General features: G+C 44.8%; 1 protein-coding gene and 1 pseudogene across 1 annotated transcript in view; both read left to right on the top strand.

Moving 5' to 3' along the window:
• The window catches only part of LOC134205479 (cystathionine gamma-lyase-like), a 203593-nt pseudogene that overhangs the window by 146550 nt on the left and 44193 nt on the right, over positions 1 to 12850 (top strand).
• LOC134205477 (uncharacterized) overlaps positions 1 to 12850 on the top strand; it is a 128451-nt gene that overhangs the window by 112323 nt on the left and 3278 nt on the right. The window contains exons 4-7 of the mRNA XM_062680752.1: positions 1441 to 1717; positions 2477 to 2936; positions 2999 to 3386; positions 3507 to 3686. Coding sequence (XP_062536736.1) covers positions 1441 to 1717; positions 2477 to 2936; positions 2999 to 3386; positions 3507 to 3686 — 1305 coding nt within the window. The remainder of the gene's footprint in view (positions 1 to 1440; positions 1718 to 2476; positions 2937 to 2998; positions 3387 to 3506; positions 3687 to 12850) is intronic.

The raw sequence follows: 12850 nt of genomic DNA, 5'->3' as shown, positions 1-12850 counted from the left end.
AAATAGGCCTGGGGCAAAACGCCCGAATGGTGGTCTAAAATGACTCAATTGCATGTAAAATGATGGTGAACGCATGGTTGTTTGTATTTTCTTAATGGATTGAACTACAATCTTACGGATGTGGTTGAAGAATAGCAAATCGGTTAATTTGAATGAAAATGAAGGGATTTTGCTAGATTTTTCCAATGGAGCTCAATGATGGATAACTAATTATGAATTGTAATGGTAATATTCGTTCATAAATGTACTACAACAGATTATATGAGTGATTTTATGAGGGAGGCCATTTTGCCCCAGGGGTGCATTTTGGACCGTTCTCCCCTAATTACAAATTAATGCGTGTATGATGCATGATAAAACGTTCTCGGCTGAAAGTTCCGTGTTGATACAACATGTGGTGTCGGTGGGTCGGTTCGGTATAGAAGAGAAAAATATAACGCGTCCCCATCGCAGCATTTGGTTGCCTCACATCACATGCCGCCTATAAAAAACATACATATTTTCCGTTTATGTATCTAATAGTCAAATTTGCATGAAACATCTTTCAAATGCACATAATTCAAATACATGCTTGGATTAGAAAGACAAGAAATCTATCTAGAGTTTAAATGTAGGGGATAAAATTGCAACATGTGCAGTGCACAGGTTGCACATGCGGACGCGACGCCACATGCGGACGCGACGGTTAAAGGCTTTGCTTTGGACTAGAGAGCCATTGAAGGAGACGAAGATGTCCGTCTTCCATTTGCATTCACTAGAGATCTGGAGCATGTATGTTAGTCTGCATCACAAGAAAGGAAGATGGAGTTGAAAAAATTATGTCCTATGTAACCCTCGTGGTCTGCCACCCCGCCATTCAAGTGCTCTTCCTAGTACTACTGTTATTCCTAGATATATTCTTACTCGTTCGTAAGAAGATTCCAATTTCTGCCATATCTCTGTTTTGGCGAGATGCCGCGTAACTGCCAATAAATAATAATAAATAGAGTGTTTAGTGCCTAGTCGAGTCTGTAAGCGAGCAATGCATTGATGGTTTTCAACAAATTACCCATTGAATGGCCAACCGATACATCATATTCGCGATATTTCAGCGTAACCAGACTTTTTATGTCAACTACCCCATATACTAAGGATCGGGTAAGCCCCATTAGTGATCTTTTGGAAGATCTTATCCTGTTACACACATGTAATGGTGTCTACCCACTAACCAGCATTACGTGTGAACTGCTTCAGATGAAACGTTCGGCGATGCTTGAAGTTTCGAATTCATATACTCTGTTTGCAAAATATCAACCTCCTTTGTATTCAAATATTAATTGTATTAAATGCTAACAATATATTTTTTTCTTATTCTTAAATCGTACATATCCTGCACTAAAAGCATACTGACATGCGTCATTCTCTAATGTTTCTGTAATTTCTTTCTTATTTTGTTCACAGGAGTGAGAAGCCCATTCTGGAGTTTTTCTACGATGAAATTGCTAAAACGAATAACGGCACCACACCCACTCCGCCACCTACTGCACCCCCGACACAATCCACAACAGCGAAGGCTACTAATGGAACCGCACCAGTCAAGCATCGCTATGCACCAGAGAAGATCTACGAAAAATTCGGGAATCTGGAGAACGTAACAGCAAGGGCCATCATCCATGGTTTCGGATCTAGCTGCACGCACGTTTGGGTGTACGAAATGAGGACAGCTCTAATGGCAGTGGTAGGATAATTTTGAATGAAGTTGTAATCATCGCATTGACCTTCAACTCTGAACCCAGAACATCGGGTTTGGGTATAATTGAGTTGTAAACCATACGTGTAGGCTCTACGGAGTGGAACATGACGGGTTTCCGTATTTTTTCCTCAAAAAGTCCATAACATCGTTCAACAGTATAGAGACCACAGGAGTTACAAAGGATGTCCAGAGGAAATATATTTTTCACACAAAGTGTTGTTGATGCTTTACTAGTTTTATAACATATTTTTATGCTCAAAATATTGCTTACATTGCGAAAAAAAAGGTTGGAGTTGAACTTAGTTCTAAAATATGAAAATTGAAAAAATGCTTACTAACAGAACTGAGAACCCCACTCTGTGCTGTGCTTTTCATAGTACCTCTTTGGACATTAGACGATACATGCTTCGAGTGAAATTTCGTTCATTAGCCTTTCGGTACAATTTTTTTGTACGAGAAAGGCAAAAATAAACAGGGTATTGGTAATATTCCAAACGAATTTGCGTAAAAGCAGTAGCTCTTTAATCTCTATTCCTTTGCGTTATGAGAAACCAGCTTTGTAGTAAGATTGATAAATGACTTTTTAGTCCAGTTGAAAAAGTAACTCAACTTGGAGTCGCAGCCACAGATGCGGTATTCTTTGAAGCTGTATCACTGCGATGCGATAGTAACCAAATCTATTCTGGATAACGATACTATTCATAACCAACAAGCCCCTTTTAATCTTGATCTCTTTCATTACAGGAAGACTGCATTGTATTATGCATGGACTGGGAAAATGGAGCAACGTTGCCGAACTACGTCCGAGCGGCTGCCAATACACGACTGGTTGGAAGACAGCTGGCATATCTGCTGAAAGGGCTAGAAGAGCACAACAAACTTAACATGACTCGAGTTCATTTGATTGGTTTTAGCTTAGGTTCGCACGTAGCCGGATTCGCCGGGATGGAACTGAAAGGTCTGCAGCGTATCACGGGGCTGGACCCTGCCGGTCCACTGTTTGAGGCACAGCACCCTCATGCTCGCCTGGACGATACCGATGCCGGGTTCGTTGATGTGATTCACTCGAATGGCGAGAATCTGATTCTCGGAGGTTTGGGATCATGGCAACCGATGGGTGCGGTTGATTTCTATCCGAATGGGGGCCGAGTACAGCATGGTTGTTCTAATCTGTTCGTGGGTGCCGTAACTGATATAATTTGGGGTTAGCTGAAAGTTCCAACCATCGGCAAACAGTAAGCTTCAACATTTCTTTATCGTTTTCAGCTCCACCTGGTTCGGTGGAAGGACGCTCACTATGCAACCATCGAAGAGCGTATAAATTCTTTATTGATTCGGTGGCACCAAAGTGTTTGTTTCCTGCATTTCCTTGTGATAATTACGAAAGTTTCCTAAAAGGAGACTGTTTCACTTGCAACCGAGTTGAGAATGGAACGGAAACGTCCGTTTGCGGAAACATGGGTTATTATGCGGATCGATCCGTAGGACGAGGTCAGTTGTATTTGAAGACTCGTGAGGAGGAGCCTTTCTGTGCCCATCAGTATAAGTTGCAAATCCAGAGCGCACCGAACGAGCTCCCTTTGAGAACGCTTGGGCGATTGGAGGTGGAACTAGAAAGTGACGGTGGACTGACAGAGGTGTTCACCATTACCGAGTAATGTATCCAACACATCCATACGTATCGATGATCGAGTTTGCTAATACTGAAATATTAGGATTTGAATTCGTTAGTATAACTTGTTTGTTTCATATTTCAATCAATCTTATTTTCCAGGAAAGATGATGCAGAAATTTTCGCAGGTGAAATGATTTCGCAGATTCTCGTGCCACATCCGGCGCTCGGCTTCCCAAAAAACATTACGCTCACCTATATGGCATATAAAGGATGGCTCACCAGAGGATTGACGACTTGGAGCATCGACAAAATCATTTTGAGTGACGGATTTGGGAAAAGGTTAATTTTGACATACTTTTAATTGCATCTGGTGTTCTTCTAAGGTGACGATTCAGTCATGTTTAATTTTGAATGCTAATAGTCGTACCCACACACACAGCCATCATATTAATTTATCAAGCTTTGTCGACTATCTTAAACAGTAAGAGTCTTCGTGCCTCCTTTAACATTCCAGTTTTTCGTCTATACGTAAAGCTAAGGTATGTCAGTGCGTGATCTCTCTTGTTTCGGACAGCAGACAGATCGCGCGGTCGGCCGAATTATTGTGTTCTGCATTGCGCGGCCGGTAATAAAATTAATCAGTTCAGTGCGTGATCTCTCATGTTTCGGACAGCAGAACGATCGCGCGGTCGGCCAAATTATTGTGCTCTGCATTGCGCGGCCGGTAATAAAATTAATCAGTTCAGTGCGTGATCTCTCTTGTTTCGAGGCGGGCTTGGTAGTCATATGGCTAATGCTTCTGCCTCATACGCAGGAGGTCATGGGTTCAATCCCAGGTCCGTTCCATTCTCCTACTTTTTATTTTTCTCTTCATTTCTTATGTTCTAGCAATCGCTAGAACTGGAAATGGACTTCCATACCGTTTCCATTACTATTCCTATACCTTCAACTTGAGTATTCTAACAGTAATCTGCTAGAATTGGAAATGAACTATAGAGCTCGTTTCCTACATTCAATTAGAAATTCCATCAGTTACCTTCTCCTATCTATCACATTGGCAGCTCGTTAACCAAGACGGACCCCTGCCTCTCCAACCTAACCCAGAAATTCCAACAAATTCCGCACGAACTCGTGGCAAGTGCAGAGGTATATTCGGCTTGCAGTGGGCGAGTGATTGCATCATCATTTCCTCCCCCTTCCCTACATTGACTTGCATTCTGACGTGGCAGGCGCCAGTATGACCTAACAAATGAGATCACCAGTACTTGTACATTGAAAATGTGTGCTAGTCCCAAGCAAACATCTATTGGTTCCCTGTGCAAGAACAACTGATCTGGTCATAATGGAGTAGCAACTACGAGCAGTCAATCAAGCTCAAGCTATACGTAAAGCTAAGGTATATAAAAAAACCCAACTTAATTCACCGAGTGGTGATACTGTCATTCTCGCATTTAGCTAAGACACCAACCTTATATGGCGCTTATATAGTTCGATTCTATTTTCTTAATAACTTTCAAACGCAATGGTTTATCGTTATCAAATTCCATAGTGATCAACAAGGCTTTATTCCCTGTCGAATGCAACTTGTTGCGAGAAAATCGATAAAGAATTACTATATAAAAAAGTGACTAGTGTTTTTCGGTTTTCGTGTGCACAGACACACACATACACACGGACAGACAGACATTTGTTCAGCTCGACGAGTTGAGTCGATTGGTATATAACATCATGGGTCTCCGAGACTTCTATAAAAAGTTCGATTTTTGAGTGAAATGATAGTCTTTCGATACAACTTTGTTGCACGAGAAAGGCAAAACTGGAATGATTTCATTGCCCTTTACAAATGTTGGCTTAGATATCTCGGGTACCTTTTCAATAGGACGTATGTGATTTTGTAAACAAATATTTGGTCCAATCTGATAGGGAGTGCAAACACAAACAACACAAACCATCGATGGACAGATAAATCAACCCAAAATTTGAGTTCAATATACGTACTGCACTGATGAGAATATGGGCCAATGCCCACGTAGCGTTTTTTCAAGCTGCGTGCACACCGCGTCCACGCAAGGTACCCAGCATCAAATGTAGTCGTGCACACGTTTACGTGTTTTTTTTTCATAGAGGGATGAAGGCGAATTTGCATACAGACACCTGAAATTATTACTCAGGGAGTGGGGTTGGCGCGAAAGGCAGAAGGCCAGACCGCCGGACCCACTAAACCCACCCAAGTAACAGAGGGTTACTGAAAGTACTCCTCCCAAAACGACACCTTTCACAGTGCCTCTCTTCGATGTTTTGTTCTACGTCTGAGCCCTTTGGCTCCCTTGTTGGTGCCAGCAAGCACACAAAAGCGTTGAGCCGTTGAGTTTATTTTTTCCTTGTGCCATTCAGCACCACATCTATTTTCCAACGACCTGCATCCTTGGTAGGCTGTTACATTACCAACACTACACTTTTACCTGGTCAGCATGTTCAATGTTCATAGATCCGCTCAAGTCCTACGCACATTCTCACTTCAACCGGTAACCGGACGAGTGCCGAGGTCAGACCAAAGATTTCGGGTGGAGATAGCTTCCAGCCTAGTGGTGCCCCGACGACCCGAAGCCGGTGCATTCGCGCGCCACGATCTATTCAACTGGTCCTCGGCGGTGGACATAGCCTCCGATTAACCGATTTCCCATGCACTGCGCCTTTTAGTGGTGGCTCAATCCTACTCCGCCGGAGAGTTCCCCGACGTCGGAAGTTCCCCCGTAACGGACGACCCGTCGCAATAGGTGACCGGACGAGTGCCGAGGTCAATCCAAGGATTCCGGGTGGAGATAACTTCCGGTTCAATGGTGCCCCGAAGACACGCAGCCGGTGCATTCGTTCACCACGATCTACTCAGCTGGTCCCCGGCGGTGGGCCTAGCCTACTCCGATAACCGAGTTTCGATTGCCTTGAGTCATTCAGTTCTCACCTTATTCGTTGAGCCATTTAGCTCCCGCCCCAGTCGCGATTGCGAACGACTCGGATAGTCCCCGACAGCGGATCTAACCTACTACGACGAGAAGTTCTCCGAAAGCGGGAGCTCCTCCGAAACCAGTCGTTTCGTCACGTTCTAAAGCTATGCGCGGTAGCTGGCGCTGGCGTTCGCATTCATTATCGACATATATATTCACGACTTCCGCGGCTGAGTACTCATGATCCGCTATCCGTAAAGGCTGCCTGCTGCTGCTCTATTCATCAACTTCGTTGTTGGTGTTGGCGTTGATGTCGGCTATCCTGATTCCTGGACGTCGCTCTTGCGACCGCTCTCCACTGTTCTGGGTTTTGGCACATTTTTCTGACGATGTTATCGGTGGTAGTGTCCGTTCCACATGCTTCCAACATTGCACGCCTCTCCGTTTCGAACCGGGGGCATGTGAACAGGATGTGTTCAGCCGTTTCTGTCACGTCTGGGCATTGCGGACAGGCGGGAGAAGCCGCGTGTCCGAACCTGTGTAGGTACCACTTGAAGCATCCCCCAAGCAACCAAAAGTTTCTTTAAGAGTAGGGGAACAGGTGGTAAAATGAACACGTTAAGGATTTGCGCTGATTTCAATCATAAAACGAGGATAATTTGCTAGTTTTACCACTTGGTTCAGCAATTTAACTCATATTCTTATTGCACTGAACAATTTTTTCGCTAATAAACATTGTTTTATATAGTTTTTCATCGAAATAAAAAATATCGAAATTTCGTATGTACAAAAATAGTGCGGATAAAATGAACACTGCCTGGTGGTAAAATGAACATCGCTTCTTAAACCCTTTTGAAACATTTAATTTTCTTTTTTTTACTCTGGCACTGTATGTACAACTATTTGAGATTACGAGAGCTGTTTGAAAAATCTGGTATAACTTTTGAAAAGCTCTTAATTATCAAAATAATAAAAAGAAGGAAAACAGTTTTAAAATATCAATTATTTTTAAATTAGATTTACATATTCAAAGTTTTATCTTGGTTATTTGATATGGTTTGTTCCTTGAACTTCCGCGTCACAATCGCACAACTTTTACCATAAATTTGTGAAAGTTTGATACAAGTGTTCATTTTACCCCCATACGTGCCTTGTGATAAATAACTCTTCCTCTAACTATGCAAACCAATAATTTTACTATTTACCCCTGTAACATCTTTGTGAAGGTTGTCCTATTTACCACTGTGGTTAGAACAGGTTTAAATCAATGTTATTACGAATTTATTAAGAATTAAAGCTTGCGGAAAAATGGTTAAAAATTACATCAGACCCTATTTTTACGGCCTCGTTTGATATTTTGGATGGTAATAGCTATTCGTTCGGTCTCAAAACCAAAATATTAGCTCAGGTACCTTATTTTATTTCGAGGAAAACGTGTGCATGATTAACATACGCCTAAATAGTGTTTTAATATAAATAGCTTGATTGACTGCTCGTAGTTGCTACTCCATTATGACCAGATCAGCTGTTCTTGCACCAACAGATGTTTGCTTGGGACTAGCACACATCTTCAATGTACAAGTACTGGTGATCTCATTTGTTAGGTCATACTGGCGCCTGCCACGTCAGAATGCAAGTCAATGTAAGGAAGAGGGAGGAAATGATGATGCAATCACTCGCCCACTGCAAGCCGAATATACCTCTGCACTTGCCACGAGTTCATGCGGAATTTGTTGGAATTTCTGGGTTAGGTTGGAGAGGCAGAGGTCCGTCTTGGTTAACGAGCTGCCAATGTGATAGATAGGAGAAGGTAACTGATGGAATTTCTAATTGGATGTAGGGAAACGAGCTCTATAGTTCATTTCCAATTCTAGCAGATTACTGTTAGAATACTCAAGTTGAAGGTATAGGAATAGTAATGGAAACGGTATGGAAGTCCATTTCCAGTTCTAGCGATTGCTAGAACATGAGAAATAAATAGAAAGATATAAAGTAGGAGAATGGAACGGACCTGGGATTGAACCCACGACCTTCTGCGTATGAGGCAGAAGCAGTAGCCATATGACTACCAAGCCCGCTTACCAAGTTTCACTGAGCTGCTTAAGCGAAAAACGTACTCTTAAAGAAACTTTTGGTTACTTGGGCCGTGGCTTGTTAAGGACTGGGTCAAACCAAAGTTAGGCTCTCCATGAGGTCTGCTAATCCATGCCAACACAATTGGGACTAGGCGATGGGTCCACCTTCCCTTAGTCGAGTTGTCCCACTCCCTCTGCTATTTGGCTACCGTTGCTGCCTTGATATTTCTTTGAGCGTTATCGGTGCCCCTGAGGGCGTAGCACTCCTCGTCTTCCTCCACCACCAGTTTCATAGGCATCATGCCTGCGAGTACACATGCCGCTTCGCAAGATTCGGTGCGATATGCGCTGATGATTCTCAAGCACATTAGCCTATGAGTACTCTCCAGCAGAGCTGTAAATTTTTTATGAAGCCCATCGGCCTTCTTTGTCACTTCACTTCTAAACATATTCAAATTCAGCTCTGCACCGTCAATTTTCAGAATGAATATGGGTCAGTGAGTATTTATTTGAATATCACAAATTATTAAATAATCGTAAAACTGAACACATTTTTGATGATTTAAATAAGTACACGCATAGATCTAATCCAATCAATTGAGGAACATTTTTAGCGTCAAATGTCAATATAATCAAGGCTAATTTTATTTTTGTCGCGCGCAGTTACCATACTAAGTGGTAATCAATTGAATGAATTTATGAAGAAGTAAACTGAGTAAGTCATTCTATGTTTTGAATAATCAAAACACGAATGTCAAAAGTCGGAGTAAATATGCTTCATGAAAGTGAATATTTTATGCTCTGCTCTCCAGCTTTCGCACGTTGCAGTTTACACTCAACGCCGATCCCCAAGTTGGACCTACGTATCGTAGTATTGAAACCGCCATGCTTCGGTCGGCTGAAAAACAACAAAGCCCCTGGAGTTGACCAACTACCAGGAGAGCTGTTTAAACACGGTGGTGAAGCACTGGCTAGAGCGCTGCACTGGGTGATTACCAAGGTTTGGGAGGATGAGGTTCTGCCGCAGGAGTGGATGGAAGGTGTCGTGTGTCCCATCTACAAAAAGGGCGATAAGCTGGATTGTAGCAACTACCGCGCAATCACATTGCTGAACGCCGCCTACAAGGTACTCTCCCAAATTTTATGCCGTCGACTAACACCAATTGCAAGAGAGTTCGTGGGGCAGTACCAGGCGGGATTTATGGGTGAACGCTCTACCACAGACCAGGTGTTCGCCATACGTCAGGTATTGCAGAAATGCCGCGAATACAACGTGCCCACACATCATCTATTTATCGACTTCAAAGCCGCATATGATACAATCGATCGGGACCAGCTATGGCAGCTAATGCACGAAAACGGATTTCCGGATAAACTGATACGGTTGATCAAGGCGACGATGGATCGGGTGATGTGCGTAGTTCGAGTTTCAGGGGCATTCTCGAGTCCCTTCGAAACCCGTAGAGGGTTACGGCAAGGTGATGGTCTTTCGTGTCTGCTATTCAACATCGCTTTGGAGGGAGTAATACGAAGGGCAGGGATTGACACGAGTGGTACGATTTTCACGAAGTCCGTCCAGTTATTTGGTTTCGCCGACGACATTGATATCATGGCACGTAACTTTGAGAGGATGGAGGAAGCCTACATCAGACTGAAAAGCGAAGCTAAACGGATTGGACTAGTCATCAACACGTCGAAGACGAAGTACATGATAGGAAGAGGCTCAAGAGAGGTCAATGTGAGCCACCCACCACGAGTTTGTATCGGTGGTGACGAAATCGAGGTGGTTGAAGAATTCGTGTACTTGGGCTCACTGGTGACCGCCGATAACGATACCAGCAGAGAAATTCGGAGACGCATAGTGGCTGGAAATCGTACGTACTTTGGACTCCGCAAGACGCTCCGATCGAATAGAGTTCGCCGCCGTACCAAACTGACTATCTACAAAACGCTTATAAGACCGGTAGTTCTCTACGGACACGAGACCTGGACGATGCTCGTGGAGGACCAACGCGCACTGGGAGTTTTCGAAAGGAAAGTGTTGCGTACCATTTATGGTGGGTTGCAGATGGCGGACGGTACGTGGAGGAGGCGAATGAACCACGAGTTGCATCAGCTGTTGGGAGAACCATCCATCGTTCACACCGCGAAAATCGGAAGACTGCGGTGGGCCGGGCACGTAGCCAGAATGTCGGACAGTAATCCGGTGAAAATGGTTCTCGACAACGATCCGACGGGAACAAGAAGGCGAGGTGCACAGCGGGCAAGGTGGATCGATCAGGTGGAGGACGACTTGCGGACCCTCCGCAGACTGCGTGGTTGGCGAAGTGCAGCCATGAACCGAGCTGAATGGAGAAGTCTTTTATGTGCAGCACAGGCCACTCCGGCCTTAGTCTGATGATAAATAAATAAACCGCCATGCTTGTCAGCAGCCTGCACTTGCTGGAGCATACCCTAGAGCTGTTCGCCATCATCCTCGATAGTGCCGCTATCGCCGTCGACGCGCGCTTGCAGGCGTAGTCGACGTGACTTTTAAAACTCAACTTATCGTCGAGCATCACCCCCAATTGTTCCAGAGATCTCTTGCCGCCGACTCTAATTGTCGCCTCTTGAACCGATTTCCGGTTGTTAACGACTATCATTTATGATGTGCCAGCTGGAGATTCTTGCTGCGCAACCATTCCTCCAATAAACTGATCGAATAGGCTGCAGTCAATTCGACCTCCTCGATGGATTCTCCGTACACGGTCATGGTTACGTCATTGGAGAATCCCACTAACTTGACTCCTAGTGGGAGCTTTAACCTCAGCACGCCATAGTACATCACGTTCCACAGCAATGGACCCAAAATTGATCCCTGTGGGACATCTGCCGTGATGGGGGCGCTAACCAAGCCTTCGTCTGTCTCGTAGATCAATACTCGATTCTGAAAGTAACTTCCCAGAATGCATTCCGCACATCGAGTGTTATTACTGCGCAGTAACGAATACCACGCCGCTTGCATTCGATGGCGACTTTTGCAGTGTCAACCACCGATTTAATGGCACCCAGAGTAGACCTTCTTCTCCGAAAGCCGAATTGCTTACTCGATAATCCTCCTACCTCCTCCACGTACGGCGACAGCCTGTTCAGGATCAACTTCTCCAGTAGCTTCCCTACCGTGTCTATTAGACAGATTGGTCTGTACGCTGAGGGGTCTCCTGGTGGCTTACCAGGTTTACTTACGCTGTCGCTTCCATACATCCGAGAATGTCCGCTCGTCCAGACACCTCTGCATGGCTAACCTAAACATGTCCGGATTAGTCATTATGGCTGCCTTCAACAACATGTTCGTCCGGACCAGGTGCTTTACTCGAATCGAGAGACTTTGCCACCGTCATTAACTCCTCTACCGTCACCCTCGCCATTGCTTCGTCATTTGCTGCTGGCGGCCAATGGGTTGGGCCGTAGTGCGGGAGTAATGCTTCGACTATCGTCTTCAGCCTCGTTGGACATCTCTCGGGAGATGCCAGTGCTCCTCTTGTTTTGGCCATGACCACCCTATAGGCGTCTCCCCATGGATTCGAAATGGCGCTCTGGCACAATCTGTCGAAGCAGGCTTTCTTGCTTTCTTTGATGGCCTTGCTTAGAGCCAGTTTCGCTGCTTTGAAATGCTCGATGGGTTCCCCCCTCACTTCCGCCGAGCGTGTCCTTTGCGTTTTTCTTCTAGCCCGGAGGCAGGCTGCTCGAAGGGCTGCAATATGCTCGCTCCACCAGTATACCTGTGGTCGACAATTCCGTGATCGTACCTTCCTCGGCATGGTAGCGTCGCGCGCTCGTGACACAAGCGCAGCCAGTTCATCCCCACTCAAACATTCCGTGTTTTCCTCCAAGCGCAAAGCTTCACTGAATTTTCTGCTGTCGAAGTGGGCGACCTTCCACGCTCTGGTTGTTGGAGGAGTGGCTCCCCGACTTCCTTTCTTTGGCTCGCTGCTGTACCGGATAGCCAGATGGTCACTATGGGTATAGCCGTCGTCGACCCTCCACTGCAGGACACCGGCCAAACTTGGACTGCAGAATGTTACATCTATTATCGATTCCACTCCGTTTCGCTGGAAGGTACTGCGGGAGCCGTCGTTTCCTAGTACGACGTCCAGCTTAGCTAAGGCCTCTAGTAGCGTTTGCCCTCTCCGGTTAGTAAGGCGGCTTCCCCGGTTAGTAAGGCGGTTGTTGTCAAAACTAGAGCAAGATGCGTTCGCTTTGATTATGATTCTTCAAAGATATTTCCTGCCCGTTTTACTCTCACTATCTTCTTTTCTAATGCAAAATTTTTGGACATGATTGTAGAGAACATATGATATGAATCGAAAAATATATTCGGCTATTTTCGGAAGTTAGTCTAAATGTGATGAATTTGGGACTTCTGTTTGAGCGTGTTTTGACTGAGCGCGGTGGAGAGGAATGAATGAGTTTTGAAACGATTTCGTTGACGCGAGGACGTGCG

Source organism: Armigeres subalbatus, chromosome 1 (genome assembly GCF_024139115.2).
Source record: "Armigeres subalbatus isolate Guangzhou_Male chromosome 1, GZ_Asu_2, whole genome shotgun sequence".
Classification (NCBI taxonomy): domain Eukaryota; kingdom Metazoa; phylum Arthropoda; class Insecta; order Diptera; family Culicidae; genus Armigeres; species Armigeres subalbatus.
This window is presented reverse-complemented; position numbering and strand designations above follow the sequence as displayed.